Genomic DNA, 25,897 nt, shown 5'->3' on the forward strand with positions numbered 1-25,897 from the left:
ATATTAACCATATGTACACCACATGTAATGGAACGTAAGTGACTGATTTCCATGCGCCTCAACTTCATTCATTTTGGAAAAAGTTATATTGTGCGTGTATGTCTCAAAAAAATGGCGAATGATAAATTTCTGTTCATTGTTTGATATAAAAGCACAATCCTTATAAATATTTTAGCAACTCTACTCATTTGTTTGTGTGATTGTGATAAAAACGTCCGTGGAATGGCTGACGCCTTGGTGGAGCGGAGGCCCCCCGCTCGCTTCTTTTGCCACAGGTGTAACATTGAATTTGAAGATGTTTTACAGGTAAGAATCGATAATTCCAACTTATGCGCGTCGCCGCGAAGTGCATTTCATTAGACTTGCAGGAAGTGTTGGCACCGACTTCTTTCAAGGTCATTTCGCATCGATTTTCTATCGATTCTTTTGGCAAGTTTCGATATAGGTAGGTAAGCAATATGTTTAGGTATGCACGTCCGTTTCTCTTATGTTACTTCAGGTACATGTGCACCGGAGAACAGACTTGTAAGATATTTTATGCGACATTACATTCTTCATAATGTTGTGGGGGTACTGCACTTATTGACATATAATTACATCATTCCTGTCCATAACATTTCCTTTAGACACTTTATCATGGTGAAAAATAGCTAATTATACTGCATAATATGAAAATGTCACACCAGGCAACTATATTCTGACTATTTTGTTCAAAATAATACATGGATCAGGAAATGCATGACAAAAACAAAATATGAAATCTAGATAGTGATGTATTTATTATTTACTATATTGCCACATAACCTTACTTCATAATATGATTGATTCCATATTGATACTTACAAAATAGTTGTTTAATATCTATGAAATAAATCACTCATCAAAATTTTCTTATTTGATTTTTATATGTATAAAAAAGTAACCTAATGAACTGATGAGTTATCAGGCTGATACAAGACAGTTTAAACTCTGTAGTACCTACCATACTAACTGTAGTGATGTATTTTGAACTAAATGCATATGAAATGTGTATTTCCTCCCCTGACGGAATAGCAGTTAGTCATGCAACATTTGAAATATAGGCTTATATTTGTATTTTATTATTACCTAGTCTTTATTATGACTATATTAGGGCACCATTTGGGTTACTCATGTTAGGGCACTAACGGTACCTATGGTAACAATATTTTATTATGGATAAACCACTTTTTATACACTTATATGTATGTGTGTTAATGCAGTCTGTACTAAATTAGTCTTATTTTTATTCTCCTTTTATTATTTAAATGATTTTTCATTTAGTGTAGATACCCCCTCCGGTTGATTAAGGGGAGGCCTGTGACCAGCAGTGGGAGGTGTATAGGCTGTTTATGTTATGTTTATGTAGATATTCTTATTGGGTTTACGTTATCAGTTGATGTTTTACCCAGCTAAAGGACCCTTTATTATTAGAATCTTATTGGGAAGTTCCATTCCATAGTCTGTCTCATAAGATTCCCTTTAACCTTGTAAGGTCTATATTCCTCGATACAATAGTAAATCATCTTAAACAGTTATGTTTTTTTTACTTAGCTTTGTAAATGCAATTATCAGGATTTAATTTCAAAGCCTTTATCCACTAAAAGAGATTACACATATTAAACTTAATTATTAAACAATAATAACTATTGGACATTACACCGAGCTTTCTGTTAGACTGAAATTTGTTTTGAGGATCCTTGCTTGGTAGTGTATTATTATTTATTTATTATTAAGGTCAGTATATATTTTGACCTGTATAATTCCAACTAATTACGCTGAGTGTGACCTTTTTTCATGTAGGACACTGTTCACACATTCATGTTAAGTGTATTTTTTTCTTACATGGTTATGTTTTAAGTCTATACAGTGGTGTCCGTCTTCGACTTATTAATAAATCTTTACTTTCTTCTTCTTTTCTAAAATTTAAACCTACTTTAATAGTTCACTTATTGCCAATATCTGTTCAATAGGAATGCACAACAATGATAGTACATAATTCAATAATGAGTACTTTATAGTTACAACAGCTCGCCTTGAAATAAACTGACAGACTGATAATTGGAGAGGAAGTAGGTATTAGCTTTGAAAAAACATTGAAAGTGCAGGAAACACTAGTTGCAAAATGTATAGTTATAGTTTATATGAAACTTCTTAATGTACCAGTAATGCCTTGTGGGGTAGAGTCGAAGATAACAATTTGCTGTCAATATATCTATTTCTATGGCATCCTAAGAAAATAAATGTTACGTTCTTTAAAATAGCAGCATCACGCCTGTATCTCCAAAGGGGTGGGCTGAGTAGTATATGCACCTGCTCCTCTTCAGCTATGTTTAGTCGTATATAATAGGTGATTGGGAATATGCAATACATTCTATATCTCTTTGAAATAAAAATATGATGAACTTAAGTAAGTTTCTGGCGCTTGCCAGGTGTGCTCATGCATTACTCTGCTGTCCCGTGGCTGCAGCGCTGCAGTAGCACGGTTAAAAAAGCACCCTCAGACAGTACTTGTCCCCTTAGTCAACCATTACTACACGCTTGCTTGTCAAAAATAGCATGGAATATTTAAAGTTCCTTTTAAAAAATAAAAAATATATATGTCACGTTACGTTGTGCGTGTGTGTGCGGCAGAATGCGGCTGAACGTGGAGGCGCTATATTGTAGAACGTGTTTCTGTTGCAATGACAATCCGGCTAATTGTTGAGCCGCCGCTAACAAAACGACGTTACTTTTGAAAACGGCTAGTCATAATGTAATACCGCGGATTTTAATTATAATCCGGCTGCGACGTAGATACTCTTTAAGTATTTTTTCCAAGCCCATCGAGGTAGATAGGGCTTTTTGAATGACCCTTATCAGCGGCCCTTATTTCTCTTGATGTTTGAAATTCTTTCTGTTCGGTTGAGTGGTCTGCACAGGCGCAGTATTCGGAATATAGGCTCTATATGTGCAGTACACGGCTTGCAAGTTGGATTACGTCGAGAATGCTATTTCCTATTACCTTAGAAATGCAAAATAAAAAACAATTGCCACATGATTAATTATCGAGTTGTAGCCTAGCAGTCGCCGCGGTCTCCCCCTTACTTCTTAACGGCTTACGGCCACTTAGGAGCTCAAATAGATGTCACAGAGGACAAACCCGTAACTCAACTTACGTCGTAATATTACGACAATTAGACTTTCTATATCTATTTCACAGCCACAGCCTACGTGGTCTAGTGGTTAGAGCCTTGGACTCACGTTCTGGAGGTCCGAGTTCCATTCCCGATGGGGACATTGTCGAAATCACTTTGTGATACTGCCCAGACTGAATTACTTTAAGGACATTGCAGACTGAATTACTTGAATGTCCGAAAAAATATCATGATTTCGTGCTTCAAAAGGCAGATTAAGCCGTCGGTCCCGGACTACTAGCCCAAACACCTCCATCAACCCGTAGTGGCACAGCGTGGTGGAGTATGCTCCATACCCCCACCGGTTGACTGAGGGGAGGCCTGTGCCCAGTAGTGGAACGTACATATAGGCTGTTTATGTTATGTTATGTTTTTTTTTATTTCCAGGACTACACATGCCCATACTGCGCGAGTGGGTTCATTGAGCAGTTAGAGAACGAGACGGAGGCACCAGCATCGGGCGACGACTTCAGCGACGCCGACATGAGCAACCTGGAGGAGATGAGCACCATCGACGAGCTGAGCCAACTCGAGGAGCTCGATGAGATCCACCAGCTCACTGTGAGTTTGTATTGTTTAGATCGTTTCGTCGCGTTCGGTCTTTACACGCAGTTAACAAAAGCAGTCATCAAAATACGCAATTGGTCTTACTTGACATAGGTCTAAATAGACATCGGTCAAAATTCACATCGGTCAAAATTCACATCGATCAAAATCATTCTGAAAAGATTAAATTTGCGTAAAGTGAATGAGATGCATCAGCTGTATTATCTTATCCTCCGGAATGTGAGTTGTCATCGTGGTAAAAGTAGTATCGTGTCATTTCTTAACTGGTACCCACTCACTCATAGGCTATCGATAGGTTATCTAGGAGTAGCCGATAGTAGTCACTCTCAACGCACGCTACAAAAATCTCATACCTAGAGTTTGCCGCCTAACGCGTAAGTGCGAGCGAGACGCAGTACGCGCGCTCTCCTCTTTACTCCTTAGCTTCTTCTCTCGTGTGGGTTACGAGGGTGGAGTACCAACCTCACCAAACCTGGTGTCAGAGTTACTATTGAACCGCCAAAGGTCCCTGACATGACTCATGCAACGACTACTTACTTACGTCAGTAAGTAGTAACCGGGACCAACGGCTTAACGCGCCTTCCGAAGCACTTATCATGTTACTTTCCGACAATCAGGTGATCAGCATGTAATGTCCTAACCAAACTAGGGATCACAAAGTAATTTTTGTGATATTTACCCACCGGGATTCGAATCCGGGGCCTCCGGATCGCGAGCCTAACGCTGTACCACTGGACCACGGAGGCCGTTACTCCTTAGCGGCTTACGGCTATTTAAGACTAAAGTAAGACCGGGGGGGGGGGGGGGGGGGGGGTCGGCGCGGTTCTTATAATAAATACTAGTTACAAGGAGTAACTAGTATTTATTATATGATACTAGTAATGCCTAATACATTTTGTCATACCTCAATTTATCAATAGCAATTTATCAAAACATACGTTATCAAAAGAAGTTTAAGTTATTTTTAAATGATTGAAAAACTTCAAAAGTCACGATTATATACGATTTGTAAAGATAAAATATTGCATTCTTGCATAACGTCGCTTTATAGTGAAAAAGTATGTGCCTTCTTGAAAAAAATACATTTGGATACGATATTTACTAAGAAAACTTCGCAATAGACAAGCTACTCCCAGTTTGTACTCGGAATGAAATTAATTCAAAGAAATTGAGGTTTTGTTAAAGGAAATCAACATCATCTCCCTAGCATTATCCCGTTTTTCACGGGGTCCGCTTACCTAACCTGAAGGTTTGACTGGTTCGGTTTTTTACAGAAGCGACTGCCAGTCTGACCTTCTAACTCGCGAAGGGAAATCCAGCCCAATACAGGTTAGGTCATATACCTCCGAAAAAATGCATTTCTCGAGAATGTAGGTTTTCTCACGATGGTTTCCTTCACTGCTGAGCATGTGATAATCATTTAATATCCAAACACGAATTCGAAAACAAATACGACAATCATTGGTTTAGGCCTGTGCTGAATTTGAAGACCTGCGACCTCGAAGTAAGAGGTAGCTAAGAGCGTGCTACCAATTGGGTTACCACGGCTCTAAAAAAATCAAATCAGAATGTATATTTCAAAAAGGCGCTTACGTGGTTTTCGCTATAAGGCGGCGATAAGTGGTAATGGTAATCAATTTAATTATGCTATATGTAATGATCAAGTGGTATGTACGGCCACGAGCACTAATGTGTATACACTTTGGTACCATGTCACATTAACTTTTTTGAAATATTGTTCTGTAAGCCTAACTAAATGTCAAATAAGTTATTGCGACAAAGTTCTAAAGTGGGAACATGACATTGCTCCTGACTGTACTAAAATTAAATACCTACTGATAATAAGACACGAGGAATTTATTAAAAACATTATAGAAGGAAAGCTACAAGGAAAGAGAGGAAGGGGAAAACCAAGAAGAGCTTACACGAAACAGATTAAAGAAAAGGTGAACGTGTCGTGCTCGTGCCTTATAAGCAAGTGAAATAATTGGCATTTGATAGACAAGAATGGATAATGTTACACCGACAAGAGCGGTTCTTAAATTAGTGGTGACATACTGATGATGAATCATCGAGATGACGTGGCTTCATTAGATACGTACACGCAACAAGTACTGACATGTTTTCCATATGTTACACATATTAATAAAGGTCAGCACAGACATATGGGTTGTCAGAAAAATAAGACGATTCCATGCTTCGGAAGGCACGTTAACTCGTTGGTCGCGGCTACTATGCCAGCGATTATGTTATGAACCTTTGGTGGATCAATAACCTTGTCATTAAGGTTAGTGAGGTGGGTCATTGACCTTAACACCTATACGAAAAAAGTGATTTCCACGAATGCTTCTTCCGGTCAGCCTAGTTTATTATTTTTTGTCTATGGCCATAGCCATAATCCTTCGCTTTCAATGACTTTCAATGAGTGTTCTCTGATGCTCCCACGCATGATGCTCTTTCAGCGGTATAAGCGATAAGGTAACAGAAAGACAGAGTTACTTTCGCATTTATAATATTAGTGTGGATTTATAATTCAGAGAACATCCGTTATAAATTTATAGCCACATCAATCGTCCGTTGCTATCTTGCACTTTGTACGAAATGTCCTATCTGTTGCCGCTCAATTACTCTCTCCACTCTCCGAATAAAATAATGCATAACATGTCGACCTTCACCCTATATAATGTCATGAATATGAAGTAAGCAAATGTGTTGACGTGCGCGAGCGGTGTAATAATACCAATTTCCCTACTATTTGTTGACATTTCGCTATCGGGCTATCGCCGTGAGAATTGCTGTTATCAATATTGTGGTCAAGTAACATCTAGTGACAAGTAAACTTTGCTCGCCCATTGGTTATTTCCTCTTTTAATTAACTTGCCCTCGCGAAACCGCCGCGAGCGGTGGCCAATTATATCGCGGGCCGTACCTTTATACCAATGCCCGTACGACGTCTTACCACGTAAATAACGTTCGTTACGTCTATTGGTCGAAACCCTCGATGTAATTCGTGTGGCGCGCGACGCGGTTTCCGTGCAGAGCCTGTGTAGGAAAATAAAGATTTTCACTATCCACTAGGATAGGGATATAAATGTTTATGTAGGTACGTACGTAAATAGAATTGCAAATGTGTCGACTGACAGACTGTACCAGTCGAATAGAAGTTATGATGTTCAGAAGTTATGTAACCGTAAAGCCTCGTCTAGGCGACATTTGTCAAGCGACATGTGTCGCCATAGACACCGTTTGACGCACATCAGATAGTCAGTCAGTCGCCAGTTTTCGCACGACATCTATTAGGTTATTTCACTGGGTCAATGATAAATTATAAAATGCTAATCCAGATATAGAATCTCATGTTGTTCTTTTTTTTTCGAATTTTAATTATGAATTAATAATGAGCACGATGGTTGACCCCTATTATTGATGACGTCACTCAGACAATACTTCCATACAAATTAAAAATGTAGGAAAAAATGTTTTGACGTTTTATAAGTACCTCATTGTACTAAGTAGTAAAACAGCCCATTGCCATATAGTTGAAGCGTCAGGCGACGTCTGGCGCCGTCATCCAATGCCACTCGATGTCTCCGCGGACAATATGTTGGACACTTGTCGCTCGACAAATGTCGCTTAGTAAAAACGAGGCTTAACACGGACTATTGAACTGAAACAAACATCCAACTTGACATCGACTAGGTCACGCGAGTTTGTTTATAAGAGATTTAAGCCATACCTAAAGTTTATAACTCTAAACGATTTCGATTGCGCTTTGTATTCAGTGCGCTTGTCTAAATAGGCTAGTTTCAAAATAGTCAAATCAGTTACTTTTTACTAAACGTCAAAACACGAAATTACTATGGAATTTGTATGAAAAAGCAACCTGTGACGTCATAGAAAAAAGTGACAAAATGCACTTATTAATATACATTTTTATTAATTAAAATTCATATAAATAAGTTAAATAGAAAAAACTTGTTTTGTCACCTGTAGGTCTGTCTTTATTTAGCAATCAGAATTTCGTAATTTATCTTCGACCTAGGAAACTACCCAATAATGTGGACCTATCAGCTACATTGATGCCTATTGCTTTTCGAAGTTCTCGAATATTTTGTATAGTACCTAATGTATTGCTGCATACCACACTCTCCCTAGTGTTTTAGTATCTAATTAGTCGCACGACTTGAAAGCGGTTAAGCTATACCAGCATTTAAGGCTACGCTACCGTTTTAAGGACCAATAGGAAATCGGTACCGTGATTTCATACCGGTACAATAACGGTGGCGTAATCTTCACCGCTTCTGTACCTTAACCGCTTTCAACTCGTGCGACTAAGTAGGTTTTAAAGCACTAGTGAGACTGTGGTACCTATTATTAAACAGGATGACCAGCTCAGTACAATTATTGATTATGTATATTTTAATAAGATAACAGTGCTGATTCCGGTATACCATCAAAATTTATTTTAAGTTATACCTGTCATTTTCTTATACATCTAAAAGGAAAGGGACGGGTAATTGGCAGGCATAAAATTTATGGAACACACGTCAATTTTAGGCAGATATATAAAAAAAACTCCGCCAAAATTTTATATTGGCCAATAACCCTATAGAATTAAGTAACAGTGTTATTATAAATAATAAATGCAATATTTTTTTTACTTTTCAGAACGTCCCACCAATGCTAAATGATCTGGCGTTTCTCATGTCTGGCGGTCGGCTACGGTAAGTTTTTGTTTGTTTTGATTAGTTACCTATTTATATTAAAATTGTGCACATATACCGCATAACATAAGCGGTTATTACACCTACCTGTCCGTCAGGCTAGATGCGTCAAGGTGGTTACCATGGCTATTCCTCAGCAACTCCCGTTTGCCGATCAGATCGTGTAGTCTTGTTTGTTGTGTTTGAGTGCGTGTTTATAGACAGCGATACGGCTCACCACCTATCACTTTCGTCTAAAAGACAGCTTGGTAAGGTGTGGATACTTAGTTCATCTTGCGATGGAAGCACCTCTGTCTATCCCAATTGGGATGTAGTCGTGTGAGTTTATGTATGAATTCGTACGAAGAACTGCGACCGACCTCATTCAAAATTTCAGAGCTAGGCTCTTTCTTTTGCAAGTTTCTTGTATCACGAGACGTCGGCCTTTTCTGGTGACGGACCTAATTGTTACAAAACAAATAACAATCAATTTGTGACGTGTTCCAGGGGTGCGGGTCGGAGAGAAACACTGATGGAGCAGTTAGTGTGGATGATAGGGGGCGCCCGCGGCGGCGCCGGCGTCGCGGCCGGGGCGCCCTTCGTGCTGGTGGGCGCGCCCGGGGACTACGTGTTTGGGGGCGAAGGTACGTGCTGTCATTATATCATTTTCAACGAATCAATTATTGTCATAGACACTGTAGTTAAAGTACCAGGAGCGCATAACCACCCAAGATGTTATTTCCAGGGCTCGACGCAGTAGTGACGCAGCTGCTGGGCCAGCTAGAGAACGCGGGCCCGCCGCCGCTGCCGCGCGAGCAGATCGCCGCCATCCCCAGTGAGCCCGTCACTCCGGAACAAGCCGCCGCTAACACGTCATGCTCCGTGTGCTGGGAGGCTTTCCAAGTAGGTCAGTATTGGAGGTTGTTGATTTTATATGTAATCGTCCTTATCGTGTCCGATAACGGCGACCTTAGTCATGTTTGTTATGCGCTCTTATGTGGCTGGCAAAACCGAACTTCGCTTTAAACACACGATCACATCAAGTGCAGTAGAGCTGTCCGTCACTGTTGTGCGTGGAGTTGTATGAGGGCTTAGGACGAGATTTCCGTGTGACGCTTCTCATCCAGGGCTACTAGTCGAGCTTCTTCGAAGCTTTCTGCACCTACAAACAAACTACACACGCAAACTCGACACGTTCCATATGAGGTGTCTACGTTCCATCCTGCGCATAAAGTGGCAGGATCGGGTTCCTAACACCGAAATCTTACATCGAACCAGCTCATTAACGTCCCCACTGCCGGGGCACGGCCTTCCCTATAGATGGATAGGGAGATCGGGCCTTAAACAAGTGCAGATTGGTGGTTATTAACGACTGCTGATGCAGCCGGGACCAACGGCTTAACGTGCCTTCCGAAGCACGGAGCAGCTCGAGATAAAAACTTTGTTTTTGTGGTCACCCATCCTATGACCGGCCTTTGCGAAAGTTGCTTAACTTCAACAATCGCAGACCGAGCGCGTTTACCGCTGCGCCACCGAGCTCCTCACACGGAATGTTGATTTCATACTAATTATTGGAAATTGTAAATCTAAATCTTTATCCTCCTGCGCTCCTAGCATGATCCGTATTACAGCTAAGCGTGAAATAACTTTTGAACCAAGATTATGTAACTATCAGCATAATGAGGATATAGGTCGAAAATTTATAGAATAGAATAGATGGTGTAATGTTTAGCCCGCCCCTATCTAGTCCGGGCCCTAAGGTGCCCATTATACTAGCCGCATTTCCTCGCTGCATGGCAAAGGAAATATAATTAATATATGCAGGATAATTTTAAACTGTCATTAAAAAAAGAACATTTGAAACTTACGCTTATATATTTCCCACACATTGCAGGCGAAACAATATCCCGGCTAGAGTGCGACCACATATTCCACTCGTCGTGCATCGCGCCGTGGCTGCAGCTGCACGCCACGTGCCCCATCTGCCGGCGCTCGCTGCTGCCCGACGAGCCCGCCGCGCCGCGGGACGCCTCGCCCAGCCGCGACGCCGCCAGCGAGAGCAGCTCCGCGCCGCAGAGCGAAAGCTCCACTAGTAGGTACTTCACACTCATGATAGCCTAGTACTTGGTCTGCTACTACCGCGCATAGACCATACTAAAACAAGCTCCACTAGTAGATACTTCACACTCATGATAGCCTAGTACTTGGTCTGCTACTACCGCGCATAGACCATACTAAAACAAGCTCCAATAGTAGTAGGTACTTCACACTCATGATAGCCTAGTACTTGGTCTGCTACTACCGCGCATAGACCATACTAAAACAAGCTCCAATAGTAGTAGGTACTTCACACTCATGATAGCCTAGTACTTGGTCTGCTACTACCGCGCATAGACCATACTAAAACAAGCTCCACTAGCAGGTACTTCACACTCATGATAGCCTAGTACTTGGTCTGCTACTACCGCGCATAGACCATACTAAAACAAGCTCCACTAGCAGGTACTTCACACTCATGATAGCCTAGTACTTGGTCTGCTACTACCGCGCATAGACCATACTAAAACAAGCTCCACTAGCAGGTACTTCACACTCATGATAGCCTAGTACTTGGTCTGCTACTACCGCGCATAGACCATACTAAAACAAGCTCCACTAGCAGGTACTTCACACTCATGATAGCCTAGTACTTGGTCTGCTACTACCGCGCATAGACCATACTAAAACAAGCTCCACTAGCAGGTACTTCACACTCATGATAGCCTAGTACTTGGTCTGCTACTACCGCGCATAGAACATACTAAAACAAGCTCCAATAGTAGTAGGTACTTCACACTCATGATAGCCTAGTACTTGGTCTGCTACTACCGCACATAGACCAATACTAAAACAAGTTCCACTAGTAGATACTTCACACTCGTGTTAGATGATAGCCTGGTATTAAAGACTCGTTATAACTCCTTCAATAAATTAGGCACTCCGTCGTCATATTACGTATATTGCCTGTGGCGCTTCTTAGCTCGTTCGGGTTTAGATAAGTTTACTTCCTTCGCTACTTATTGAAGTTAAACCATTTTCGTCTCACTTTTTGGGCGTTCATGTTCTATCTACGGTAGTAGTATATCAATGTAGCCTAGAACTCACCGCGTCGGCAGTATCGTATCAGGTGCTGTATTTTCGACGCTGGATTTTGTTAACTTTGTTTTTTATTAAAATTGCTACATTATTCACGTTGCAAATGTAACATCCAGCATTGAAAATATAACGCCTCTTCTTATGCCCGCAGGCCGTGAGTGAAGGCGTGTCGCGGTCCAGCGAGATCTCTAGGTAGGCAGCATGTATGACGACCTAGTACTGTGGATCGCTTAAGTGCCTTGAATACGATTGAATAGCCTAACACAGTCGAAGTCACGTTTGCTAGATCGCCACGGTACTATTAGTGGAGCACTTAACATTCAAGCGAACGCACTCGGTCGATAGACAAGAACATTTACGCCATTCGTCGAGCATGCGACAATTTCACCACTATGCACAGATCGGGGTAACGCATTGTATAAACGCTTGAAGGTATGCGTCCACTGCGTCGTAATCGGAGCGTCGGCATTGGAGTTGTTACAGCAACCTTACTAATTTGCCGGTCTAGTGACCGTAATTCTATAGAAATCAAAACAAGCGAGAGATCCCGAGGCTCCGTCCGTTCCGCTTCCGATGCAGTGCACGCATAGCTTGGAACCTCCCGGGCGGCCGGACGCAGACGATGACGGGCGTGTGGTTGCAGCGTCGCTGCCGAGACTGGTGCTGCGGCGGGCGGGCGCGCGGCGCGGGCCGCCCAGCAGCTCTAGCTGCTCGTCCAGCTCGGGCGCCGGCCCGCGGGGGCCCGCCGGCCCCGAGCCCGACGCGCGCTCCACCACCGACTCCACCAACTCCTCCAACTCCACGTCCTCGCTCAGCTCCAGCGACCGCGACCACCACGACCGGCAGCAGTACAACATGGACATTGACTTCGACTAGATCCCCGCCGGTTCTGTGCGCCCGGTACCGAGACTTATATAGCGCGGCGACGGTGTGTCGGTTCGATTAGTGTGAGTGAGAAAACATTCGGACGGATACTATTTATTGCGAGTGATGCTTTTCGTAATAAAATGTTAAATTTAATTGACGGGACTGTTTCGTACTTTAGGATTTGGGGGGCCCTCGGGGGCCCGAAATTGGGGGCGCTCTTCGGTATGCATTGATGTGCTACGCCTAGATTCCGGTTTGAACCGTTCGAAGTTCTGAAGTTTGAAACCTTTAGATGACTTGAAGATATAGTGACCCCTTGTTTGGTGTTATTGTATATTATCACCAGCACATCGATACATACGACTCTATACTACGTTGTGTACACCGTAGTATACAAAACTAATAAACATCGCTTGCGCATGTACCATGTTTGACTCCAAATTTCAAACTTACACGCACATAGCTAAATAGCTTTGGTTGAATTATAATATTTCTCCGTAGAATAATCACATATTCGGAGCGCCGATGTTGTGTGCCTTTGATTTCCATTACAACTTGTAAACATTGTCTACATCAAAATTGTTCTGTGTGTCCAATTCAGTCTTCAACGTTGGGACAAGACTAGTCTTCCATAGAAACTAGATGTGTTTTTGAAATATTTTCTAGAATCCAAAACAGTTTTGTCGACTGTATGATAAATGGATAAAAATATTTCATTTGACAAGCAATTGAAACATAGTTTCAATGGGAGAATGGTTTTGAGTTTGACTAAAAAACACTTCTCTTACAACATTGTTTTCGTGTAAATTTTGTAAATATGTATTAGTGTTTTAAGCATCTGTTGCTAATTGATATTGTTTATGGATTTACTATGTAGTATATCCAGCCAGGGTTACCCTAGTATGGTCGCTACGTGTATAGATAAACAGGTCGCGCAGCTGCAGTGGACAGTCACTTGACAAATGTTACATTTCCCAAAGGGTAATCGTAGCAATATTCTAGTACGAATATTGCTATCTTTTCCCCACTGCTCCACTGTTCGCTACTCGTTTACGATGTCTTTGGACTATTATAAAGTTGGTGCTGTCTTATTTACCTCATAGCCTAAATAGTTAGAAAATTCTACTCTAGGCGTATTTTACAACAGTCAAATATAGGATAGTAACGGAATGTTTCGTCGACTTTATCAGAAAAATGAGAAGTGCCTTCTTTTAGATATTTCAAGTTATTTAGTAATCGTTCTAATATCATCTATATTGTCAGTATGTATGTTGTCAGTTTCACAAATAAGTCTATACCATATAGGTGTCGTGATATTGCAATGATTATTAACCAATGAAGGACTTTCCAATCGGCGTTCCCCAAAAACACGATAGATGGCGTTGTTAAGTTTTTTCTTCGTTTAAACTTCTAATTTCATGGATAACAGACATAAAACATGGACATAAAATATGCATCTTTTATCTTTGTTTCTGGGTATAAATGATGACCCTTTTTATTACACCAAGGTACAATTACAACTTCCACCCATTATTATTCTGATCAAAATAAAGAGAATCAATATAGGTAGCAACATAATTCTATACATAATGTGATCCAAATATCAAGCAACAATTAGTTTTATACCGGGTGTTAGTGACATCGTAACGAAAAATAAATGGAACGTCTATTTGATTGTACTAAAAACGATGATAGGTGTTTTTCTTGTTGCAAATGTTTAATAAGATTTTGAGTTTTTACTACGCCGCAATGTAAACCAAACAACGCGAAACAGTCGCTAAACCTACCTACCTACGCGCGGCTACGTTACCCGTGCGTGATACGATGTTGATACCTAGGTAGGAGTTTTCGTTCTCTTTTATTTAGATGCTTATTAAAATGTCCCTAACTTATTAAATACCCTACTCTTACCTTACCTTAATCGTTATTCCTTCGGATGAAGTACCTAGGTACCCTAGAACATGTCACGTCACGTAGGTATGCAACATCGCGTATCCTACGCGGTAGGTAGGTATCACACGCACTCACATACACAACACCATGCTCTTTAATAAAACATCAACAATCTTCCATACTCTTGCGTAGTAAATGGTCTATGATCCATAATCATAGTCGACACTACTCATTTACAAAATAAAACACTCACAAACACGAAAAAAATATCCTCGCAAAATTTCACGCGATTCGGGTCAAGGTTAGCATTCGACTGAGCGGAAGCGAAATTTTGCGACAGAAAATTCCACATATCAACTCAGAATATACTTACACTCGGTATATGCTTCTCCCATTACATTACATTTTTGAACAATTATGTACCCCAGTAATGAGAAAATAGGTAATTATCACGTTAAAGGGAACAACACCATCTATCGTGTGTTTGGGGAACACCGATTGGAAAATCCCTCTTTTGGACCTCGCAGCTATAACTATTCTATTGTAATCCTGGCCTTAAATATAGAGGAGAGATACGTTTGATGTTTTTTTTTTCTTTTAATTTAAACTTTTTTACAAGTTGTTTTGTTGGATGTTGTGAGAATATGTGGTCCCAGAATTGGATTCACAATCATTTTGTTGAAATAAAGTTTGGAATTTACTTGGATGTATTAGTTGGAGCATGCTAAGGGTGGTTTCACACTACATCCGATCCGTGTACGTGAATAAGCGATCCGAAGTAGTTGTGTCTATTTGTATCTTACGCACTATGTCCGATTTCCGTCATTGAATATCTCTAAGTAATTTTCTACTATCCGTCATTCGGATGTAGTGTGAAAACGCCCTAAGTGTGTGCGTTACACAGTGTGCCGTATATTTTATACACAATTTATAAACAAATGCATGACTTATGTTATATTATCACACTTTGTGGAAGTCTAATTTGAAATTGCTCAACTGTTGTTCTTCAACATTGACTAAATTAGCATTTTGTGGGGTGTAGAGTGCTGTGTTGGCATAGTTTCGGAAAGCGTAAAGTACTTGCGAGTACTAATGTAAATTTAAATAAACTGGACTCTATTATTCCGAAAAAAATGTTGTAAATTTGATATTTTAACTCTAATTTATAAAAATGTTACATACTGAACGAGTGAATTGTGATAAATTGAAATTATCATTGTTTTGGCCGCGGTCTTTTTACGACGTTACGTGTGTCTCTCGCTCCACCGTTTAGAGAGAGACTAGAGAGAGACAGTATGAATGTGGCCCATTTTCTTTGTTAGGATGAAAAGTACGACAGGGACATTCCTGCGTTGTCTGTGAGAGTATTTTTATATAGCTAGGATATTTTATTTAATCATCAGAAATAGTTTAATGGCCTTTCATAAATACCATTACAGCAGTAAGACTAAAAATAATCTACCCTAACCTGATTACTTAAAGCCAGGCTTCGTACACTTGCTATTTAACAATCGTATAGAGAAAGTATACGTAGAATTAGCAAAACCTATGTTCCTACGTTAGGGTCGTACATTTTGGAGTTGATCACGCACGTTTTTCACCAAAAGATTTTTGTTCAAGTTGAAAAGAATTTAGGGAAATTGCTTGTATATTTTGTTTTGTAATTGAAGCACTTTTCCTAAGTTCGCCAAAGGGTCATTCAAGAAATGGCGAGGAATCAGGTAAGTGCAACAGGTCAAACGGAACATAAATGACTAAATCGATGGTGAAACTAGTGCTTATAATTATGCATTTCAATTAGGTCTGGGCTACGGCCCAGGTCTGCGACTGGTCTCTTAAGTGCTTTACTTAAGATTAAAATTTGAATGTGTATTTTTGTATCATCACTCAATGTACTTATACAATTATCTGTAAGTTAAAACGGGCTGTGAGTGACAACAGGTACCTACGCGTCTCACGCGCAATCTCTTTTAACTTAGAGGTTAAATTAATGTAAAAAAAAAACATAAATTTATCACATCATAGAATGCAAATTATTATCAAATTTCTTAAGGGGTTCCAAGTAATTTATTATTAATTTAAAAAAAAATCGTCTCTTCAATTTGGTATGGAACTGTGTCAAATTGCCACAAATATATTTTGACAAAGTTTCATATCGAAAGTGTTTACCTGACAAAAAGTTTTGTTACATAAAATGTATACAGGCAGATAGTAGTAGAAGTTTGTAAAAACGTAAAAAATTATTAAGGAAGTGTAAATGTTAAATTAATATTAAATTTAATGTAAAGTTTTCAAAATAAATACAGGCATATTACATAGGTGTTATTTATTTTATGTGTCGTGTACAAAACAGTGTAACCTTTTTATTTATTTATATATTTACAATTTATTGTACAAATAAACAAAGACAACTAACGAGTTAATAAAAGTCACTATTATGTCTTATTATCGTTGCAATAACGTTAGCATTCACTGAATTCAGGTGCAACTTTTACTATTCCTAACGTTAAAAAAGAAACAGTAAATTGGTTCGAAAGTACCAGGCGGTCATCGCTCGCAGTAGGCCTGCCTGCAGGTAGCTAATTAGGCGGCAGATGCGAGGACACGTGCGTCCGGCACTCACGCCAACCCAAACTTCGAAAAAAAATCAATCGTGAGTAAAAAAAAGTGATAAATGTACGGTTAATGTGTTCGAAATATACTACCACTTTCTTGATCCTTGATTGCGACAAGAACGTCACCCTATCGTAGATTGATTAGATTTATTCTCTTGTCTCTTTCGTACTAAGCTGTATACTTTGCGTGCGAAAGAGATAGGTACATCTCGTTACTTTCACACTAAGCAATGTCTGTCCTGTTGCATTATATATTAACGATATCAAGCAGTCTTATTAATGTAATTCCAATTCATGTTTATTTATACGCATCATACATACATCGACTACACGCTATATCCCTAATGGGCTGCACAAGTCGTTAGAAGAATTTGTAGTCCAGAAAGAAAGGAGTTGTTGCATACCCGTATAACGCAGTTAAGTGACAGCAGGACAGAGATATAGTACGGTCACGAGCATTAATATGTATACACTTTGGTACCATGTCACATTAACTTTTTTGACAAATTGAACTGTAAGTCTCACTCTCTCTATTTAAGAGCTGCGCTCTTGTCGGTGGAGTAATCGCTATTCCTCTCTTCTTCCCGCCAAAACCCACTAAAAGCCCAAACCCATAAACCAACCCATTAAGTCTCACTAAATGTCAAATATGTTAGTGCGACAGAGTCCTAAAGTGGGTACATTATATTGCTCATGAAAGTGCGTAAAGTACGAAAGACACGAGAGATATGTCACTAATCATGCTAAGTATGTAGAATAGGGTATAGAATCCAGTTCAATATCATGTAGTTATTATACAACGTTTTAAGACATAAAATGGAGGTTGCCACCCTCGCTGGTATGCTGATTCACCACGTAATTTATAGATAGAATTTTAATATCCATGACCCTGAATAATGCGACAGGCTCGCGAGTCCCGCTGCAAAACGACAAAACTAAGTTATGTCTTTGACCCGCGCGCGGTAAACAACGAGCGCGCGCCGCGCCGCGCAATTACTGCCAAGGTGCGTGCGGCCGCGCAGCTGACTGCGCACCTGCCGCCATCTTTAACCCTAGGATGGTAACAGGGGTGACTCAACACCCCACGCGAGCAATCACGTGCCGATTTATTGAAAATTATTAGCTATCCCGCTCTAGCATTTTGTGTATTCTTTTGTTTTACTGTCAGTCATCAGTAGCCGTTGCGCGGTGGGTGCGGCAGCACGTCAATTTCGTTCTGCAGGTATGTGTGGGGTGATGCGTCACCCCTGTTACTATTTAGGTAGGTATTTTGTTTTGTTCAAAGGTGAACAAATCGGTGATATTGCTATCTACTATGCACAATAAGGAAGAAGTTAATCCCACAACGCACAAGCCAATTATAATTGAGGACTACAATGCGATATACCTTTGACAAGATGATGCACAATTATACGACTGCAAGGGGTACTCGACGCTGGCCTCTTAGATTTTTCTTTGGCATGTTAGATCAAGCAGGGATCAATTCTATGATTCTCTATCTAGAAGTTAAGCATCCGAATACGCCAGCTAACAAATTCAGAAACAATTTCCTGAAAAAAACTAGCAATACAGCTAGCCGAGCCGCACATGAAACGACGTTTGGAGTCAAATTTACCTCGACTACTATCGGGAAATATAAGGGCCATTCTAAATGTTCCCGAAGAAGTTCCAGCAAGCGAACCCCCCGCCAAATTGCCAAAGCAAGCTCGATGTGCATTGTGTCCTCGAAAAAATGACAAAAAAGTAAAGATTTTTTGTTCCAAATGTAAAAGACCTGCGTGCCCCGAACATCGCTTGGAAATTTGTCTTAATTGTGTTTAAGTTAGCAAAAAAATTTTTTTTCTAATATAATTTCGTCTAGTTACTGATAGATCTCAAGAAAAGTGTTCCTTTAGTTTGTTTTAATAATAAAAAGTTTTATTTTTCATTAAACAAAAGTTTTTTACTCATTTAATAACACGCGTAGTAGCAGGGGTGACGTGGCACCCCTGTTACTATGCGTGGTCATTTAAATTATGTTACCATCCTAGGGTTAACATTTCTTTAACTTTTTTTTCGCCATCGAAGTTATTGGCCTATTTTTTATGGCGCAAGCTGTTGCCCGTTTGGCCATCTGACGCCCGCATGTATAAAATCCTTTGTTACCGTCCGTTGACTGAGGATTTCTCGAGGCGACGCTAGGATAATACCGGCAGCTGCCGTCTCGACGTTGAAAGCTCCCAGCCAGGTGTGGGTGCTCACGTGGATGTTTTAAACCTTTTCTACTGCCTATCATTTTTTTTATAGAAATCCTTAGATTTTTATTGTAACAAGTTCACGGTCCCTATACTTTTATTCTGTCTGCGAATTAGTCTCTTTTGTTAAAGTTTACAAGTCCATTGATACAGTTTTAACAAAGAAATTCAATAACATGACAAAGTCGGAATGGATCATACATACAAAGCTAAGGTTAGGGTTAGTTTTGGTGTTATAATAAAAATAAATCAGAGGGACCTAGCCGTTTGCTTCGACATAGGTACTTATCTTTTCGCTGCCACTTTCACATTTGGAAACACCATCTTACCTGTTATCTGTCGAAGCCACGATGAGCCAACCTTCATACTTAGTTGCTGATCTTCGCTATCTGGGGACTATGCGCAGTAAATCGGCGAGTCCGCATTGCTTTAGGCACAACCATATTCAGTTGTCATATTTAATTCCCGTAAGTACAATATTCTCCAACAATGTCGTGTTTCTGTAATATTTCTCTTTGAAATCATATAAACTTTTTTTTTACGCACTAATTAGATGACTTTTTAATGTAAATCTACGCACGCTGAACTGTTGATCCCGATACCGTCCCCGCCGGCGCCGGCGTGGTCGATGATTTCCGTCATTCAGCGCATATCGCTTTCGGCCCACTAGGATCGATTAATTCTTTCAAATATAATCCTCTCAGATGATGCCCTCAGCTAAGGTTTGCGCTCAACTGGGCACCCTCAGACCCTCAGTCTTAAACTTTGTGCTGGATGAGAGCCCTCAACGCTACCTATTTGTCCAGCCAAGTAGTAAATGCCATTTGCGCCAAATCTACATCAAGTCATGTGAAAAAATCTTGAACTTTCAACGTCGAACTGATGTGGTTACATGTGACCTACTTTTGGTTCTGCCTACCCCAGTAAGGATTAACGAACTCGAGTTTGTATCTGACACTATTTAAAAAGTCAGTGTTGTATAAATAGAACTAGTGTTCTACCAAGGTACGTAAACCAATTATTTTCACAAGCCACCCTACTGGTCGAGTGGTGCGGTCGGGTTCACCTGCTGTCGTGCAATTAGCCACCGTAATGACAAGCTATGCCTTTTACTTAATAAACAATGCCCGGCCGGGTACATCAGGTGTGTAAAGTAAATTGTCGGGCTGGTATTATTATCGGGTAACAGAAAAAACCCGTGCAAGTGCGAGTCACACTTGCGAACCGAGAGTTCCGTGTCCAGAAAATTATTTATTGTCTAGAAATTTATTTATTATTATTTTTAAACGGTTTTATATGTAGATATAATTATTATAATGTATTTCATATATTGCACCTCTTTTTATTCTCTTCCTTCTTATACTACCTCTGGGTTGGCTCGAAGAGATCTCTCTTAGAGATAAGTCCACCCTTGTAAACGTCCATTTCACGTTTGTGATGTAACTAGTTGTTAAGTGCAATAAAGTATATAATTATAAAATTACTAAACCCGTTTGGCGAGTGCTGTGACGGATGCGTAAGCGGGAAAAAGTTCTATGTGTGAACTTAAGTCTGTACAACTGTGCACCCAAACTAGGCAACTACCTATGTATAGGCATAGAATAAGGGATAATACTACATATAGTGATCAAACTCGAGCCTAGTATATTAAAAAATATATATAACGGTACTTACCTTAGATAATGTAATTCTTGTATGGAGTATCCAGAGTGTGCCACTCCCATCCCGAACTCTATACGAGTACGGTCACGAGGATTAATATGTATACACTTTGGTACCATGACACATTAACTTTGTTGACAAATTGAACTGTAAGTCTCACAAATGTCAAATATGTTAGTGCGACAGAGTCCTAAATATAATGTACCCAATTATATTGCTCATGACTGTACTATAGGAAACAGTTTTACTATTTTCATGAGAGAGGTCTACGTTCGTCGGAGAGTCTCAACATCGCACTGTCGATAGTTCCAAGTTCCTGAGATAATGATCTGTGAAATTTAGACGGAAATATAGTCGTACCTTAAAGGTTCCTTTTTAACATTTTGGTAGGGATCCCTAAAAGTGGGTACTCGGTTCTTGCTTAAGTGGCAGGAGGCGGTTGCATTCAGTTGCTAAGTCCCTTGTAGGGCCTATGACTATTTGCGGCTTTGTAGAGCAAAAATATTCGTTTAACTTTAAGGACGAATGTTCACATATTTCTTACGTATATTGGTCTTATCATTGTAAATGCGAAAAAAATAGGTGGATAGATATACATACACACCTTAAGCCTGTAATCCTATGGGACTGAGCAGAGAGAAATTGCTTATATCATGCTTTGAATGAACATCACCCTCATCTCACAGGGTCCGCTTATCTAACCTGAAGATTTGACAGGTCCGGTTTTACAGAAGTGACTGCCTGTCCGACCTTCGAAGGGTAAACCAGAACCAGCCCAATACAGGTTAGGTCACATACCTTCGAAACGTATTTCTCGGGAATGTGGGTTACCTCACGAAGTTTTCTTTCACCGCGGAGGACGTGGTAATCATTTATGAGCCAACATGATCCAAAGAGAAACAATAAACACAGAAGAATACTATTTAGGCTTAAATAAATAAGTGTTACAAAAAACACATGTCATTGTTTAAAAACTAGATATTAATTACACTTAAAGTTAGTCAAATAGCCCGCCTCGGAGCATACCCGGCTCAAATGTACTTACCCATCACGCTGGCCGCGTTGCCGCGTTTTATTTAGGCTTTATTTTCCTTTTAGCGCAAAAATATTAATCTTACTTTTAGATAGACAAGGCACAACAAAACAAACAAAATGAGATGACACTAACAAAATGACATGTACATAGAACTAACCAAGTATGTATCTCGCTCTAAGTTCTATAGCGTAACATTGTATTTGTTTTCATGAGAATTACGAGATCAATGGTGGCAGGGCCCAATGGGGCCCTGGATCGATGGTGTGGCCCCGAAACTAGGTCATCCGCTCCGTGGTTGCTCGCACCCTCTGCCCCACTGAGGTGCGCCTTGCATCGGCTATCTATCCCTGGATATGACATTGTGCTATAATTATCTATAAGTACTTTTATGTAGAATTCTATGACATAGATAGGTAGAGACAGTATATTTTTTAATAATTATTATTATTGCCAAGAAAGAACACACATACATATTGGTGCTGATTCCACTACACACCACTTAAATTTATTTTAAGTTATACCTGTCATTTTCTCATCCACCGAAAAGGAAAGGGACTGTTATTCGACAGGCACAAAGTTTATGGAACACATGTCAATTTTAGGCAGAAATTAAACAGCCCTATACGAATTTTACACTGGCCAATAACCCGACAAAATTCAATTGACAACACATGTCAAACGGGCTGTATATCAGCGAGATGCCCATTTGATTTGCCATTCGATAGAGTTCATTCACACTTTCATTTTAAAATTAACAGTTGTCAATCATCCATCCCTTTCCTTTTCCGCGGATAAGAAAATGACAAGTATATCTTAAAATAAAATTAGGTGTCTGCAGGAATCAGCACCGTTACTTGAAACTTAAAAATAAGATAGGTATGCTACCTATTTGATACAGTGAAGCAGCGTGGTGGAGTTATTAAATAACTTGTAATGTATACCCTCATTGATTTAAAAGAGGTGTTGCTGTTGCAGTTTCTTGTCTTTCTTCTCTTCAGCCATAACACTTTGCGAAATAACGTAAAATCAAAAATGTTATATTGACCTTCAACAAGTTTATCAATGATAATTACGTTGAATAAATGATTCTGATTTCTGGAGTATTGACCCCATAATACTGCGAGGTCTCTACAATAAAAATCCTTTTTTACTTTTTCGCCTTTTTTACCTAAAGTTGTAACGTGCACTGCTCTATTTTGGTTCACCAACTGAGAATATAAAACTACTAGGTCAAAGTTTAACAAACGATGTAGAAAGATACGATATCGTTACTAGAGTCATCAGAAATACATCATGGCTGGTTAGGGGGCTAGGAGTGCATAGATTTGAAGCGATACTTGCTCGGCAGCTCCCGGGTTCATTAAGATACTTCAGGCGTTTTGAGATACTATGACGTCATTGAGAACTGCTAGTATAGGACATAAATTATTTTAAATCAGTAGCATGTTCGGAGAGATTGTGTGCCTCTTGGCAGATCCAGTGTCCGTAGCGGCAAAGCTTGTAGGTACTTATATAAATACTGTACTGTGTCTCTTAGGAATAACAATCCCTGAACAGCATGGTGTAGTGCTGTAATGGTGTTCTTTTGTAAATTGATGATTTGGTCATCATTAAACGCTCTAAACTATGAGACTGGCATAACCACCAAGAGTGGCTCAAGCCTCGAAAAAAAAAATAGATTAAAAAAAAGAAAAAAAACTAGCATGTTCGACTACAACTTCCGCGGTCCAGTGGTTGAGCATTTGGCTCACGATATAGACGTCCCGAGCTCGAATCCCGGTGAGGACATATCACTAAATTCACTTTGTAATCCCTAGAGAGCCTGGAAGGCACGTTAAGCAGTTGGTCCCGGTTACTACTTACTCACGTAAGTATGTCGTAGTTACACGAACTATGTCACGGGCCTTGATACTTACATTAGTAAGTAGTAACCGGGATCAACGGCTTAACGTGCCTTCCGAAGTACGGATCATCTTACTTTTTGGACAATCAGGTGATCAGCCTGTAGTGTCCTAACCAAACTAGGGATCACAAGGTGATTTTTGTGATATGTCACCACCGGGATTTGAACCCGGAACCTCCGGATCGTGAGCCCAACGCTCAACCACTGGACCACTGAGGCCGTTATCCAGTAGTTATATTAATCTACTAGGTAAGTATTACCGGCATTTCCTCAATACACCTTCTAGCAACTCTACATTCCTGGTTATTCATGGGGTTAATGTCCATGTTAATACGCGTTCGGTCTCATTTTACGATTTTAATCATCGCGGACAATATCGTTTTGCTGGTTATTGGGACGTGTGTTGATGGTCGACCTTTATGACTCCCGTTCACCCCTCATGGTTCACTCCACGTACCTAGTTATGTATAAAAATAAGATACAGGAATTTGATATCACGTAATTTCCAAGATATAGCCTCGCTCCCTGTTATGTGGGATTTAAACACCGCTGGCGGATGTGGGTGTCAATACCATACACCTTTGCCTACCCTTCGGGGGTACAGGCGTGTTGCTACGCTATGATACAGGAAAATATACCTTAATGCAAAGACAACTTTTCATTTTGTCTCAAAATCGATTCGTTTTTGATCTTCTTTTTCTTTCCTTGGGTTGTGGGATTAGTGACTCCATCAACCTTACTATTGAGCCTCCTGAATACAGTTTTTTTTTTCAATTTGAATTTTCTCATAATGAAACAATTTTTAAAGCTCATCATCATCATCACCAGCCCATTAACGTCCCCACTGCTGGGGCACGGGCCTTCCCTATGGATGGATAGGGAGATCGGGCCTTAAACCACCACGCGGGCCCAGTGCGGATTGATGGTTATTAACGACTGCTAATGCAGCCGGGACCAACGGCTTAACGTGCCTTCCGAAGCACGGAGGAGCTCGGTGGCGCAGCGGTAAACGCGCTCGGTTTGCGATTGTTGAAGTAAAGCAACTTTCGCAGAGGCCGGTCATAGGATGGGTGACCACAAAAAAAAAAAAAGTTTTCATCTCGAAAGCTCATTAAGTAGAAATTAATTAGAAGTACTAGGTTGGTTTCAGGTTGTCTAAATAAGGGTTGGTTACAATCACGGCAAAATAGGTAATTATTGAATTTGTTCCTAATGCCGCTATTTAATTCGGGGTATATTTCAGAAAAGAGATCATAATCATCTTTGTAGGTATTTATTTTTAATAATAATTGGCTGGAATTCTCGGAGCAATCTTGACAATAGACATAATCTATACTTATAATAAATCTGTAGAGAGGTCAATTCTGTACATTAAATATTTTTTCAAAATAACTATCAGGGGGTGATAAGTGATCGATACTGATGCCAAAAATGCAATCAGTAAAATTTTTGTCTGTCTGTCTGTCTGTCTGTCTGTCTGTCTGTCTGTATGTTCCTTATAGAAACAAAAACTACTGGACGGATTTTAATGAAACTTGGTACAATTATTCTCCACACTCCTGGACAGGTCATAGTATACTTTTCATCACGCTACAATCAATAGGAGCAGAGTAGTGAAGGGAAATCCTTTTGTATGAAAAATCTTAACCACTCAAGTTAGACGTTTGAAATTTGGCATGCAGGTACCTTAGATACCGTAGAGGTGCACTAAGAAAGAAATTCCCGAAATTCCTACGGGAACGGGAATTAGCGGGAATATCCTTTTGTATGAAAAATCTAAACCACTCAAGTTAGACTTTTGAAATTTGGCATGCAGGTACCTTAGATAACGTAGAGGTGCACTAAGAAAGGAATTCCCGAAATTCCCACGGGAACGGGAATTAGCGGAAAAATATTTTTGTATGAAAAATCTAAACCATTCAAGTTAGATGTTTGAAATTTGTCATGCAGGTACCTTAGATACCGTAGAGGTGTACTAAGAAAGGAATTCCCGAAATTCCCACGGGAACGGGAATTAGCGGGAAAATCCTTTTGTATGAAAAATCTAAACCACTCAAGTTAGACGTTTGAAATTTGGCATGCAGGTAC

General features: G+C 40.0%; 1 protein-coding gene across 3 annotated transcripts; it reads left to right on the forward strand.

Annotated features, from left to right (window-relative positions):
• Positions 1-48: 48 nt before the first annotated feature.
• On the forward strand, positions 49-16,673 carry LOC126370708 (E3 ubiquitin-protein ligase RNF126-like). Of its 3 annotated transcripts, none has more exons than XM_050015722.1 (7): positions 49-306; positions 3,582-3,755; positions 8,430-8,485; positions 8,972-9,108; positions 9,210-9,371; positions 10,359-10,556; positions 12,243-16,673. In XM_050015722.1, the coding sequence occupies exons 1-7, from the start codon at positions 223-225 to the stop codon at positions 12,473-12,475; spliced, it is 1,044 nt and encodes a 347-aa protein (XP_049871679.1). In that variant the 5' UTR covers positions 49-222; the 3' UTR covers positions 12,476-16,673. The 3 variants fall into 3 exon arrangements, with proteins under 3 accessions (XP_049871679.1, XP_049871680.1, XP_049871681.1); XM_050015723.1 differs by having other exon boundaries at positions 10,359-10,560; positions 12,243-12,442; XM_050015724.1 differs by lacking the exon at positions 12,243-16,673 and adding an exon at positions 10,724-11,685 and having other exon boundaries at positions 10,359-10,560.
• Positions 16,674-25,897: the final 9,224 nt, after the last annotated feature.

The sequence above is a fragment of the Pectinophora gossypiella genome, chromosome 11, assembly GCF_024362695.1.
Source record: "Pectinophora gossypiella chromosome 11, ilPecGoss1.1, whole genome shotgun sequence".
NCBI lineage: Eukaryota > Metazoa > Arthropoda > Insecta > Lepidoptera > Gelechiidae > Pectinophora > Pectinophora gossypiella.

What these genes read in the sequence shown, in the direction of transcription:
- LOC126370708 (XM_050015722.1), top strand. Translation starts at nt 223, where the DNA reads ATGGCTGACGCCTTGGTGGAGCGGAGGCCCCCCGCTCGCTTCTTTTGC. An exon ending in ATGAGATCCACCAGCTCACT is followed by an intron (nt 3,756 to 8,429) that starts GTGAGTTTGTAT and finishes TTTACTTTTCAG; the next exon opens with AACGTCCCACCAATGCTAAA. An exon ending in CTACGTGTTTGGGGGCGAAG is followed by an intron (nt 9,109 to 9,209) that starts GTACGTGCTGTC and finishes TGTTATTTCCAG; the next exon opens with GGCTCGACGCAGTAGTGACG.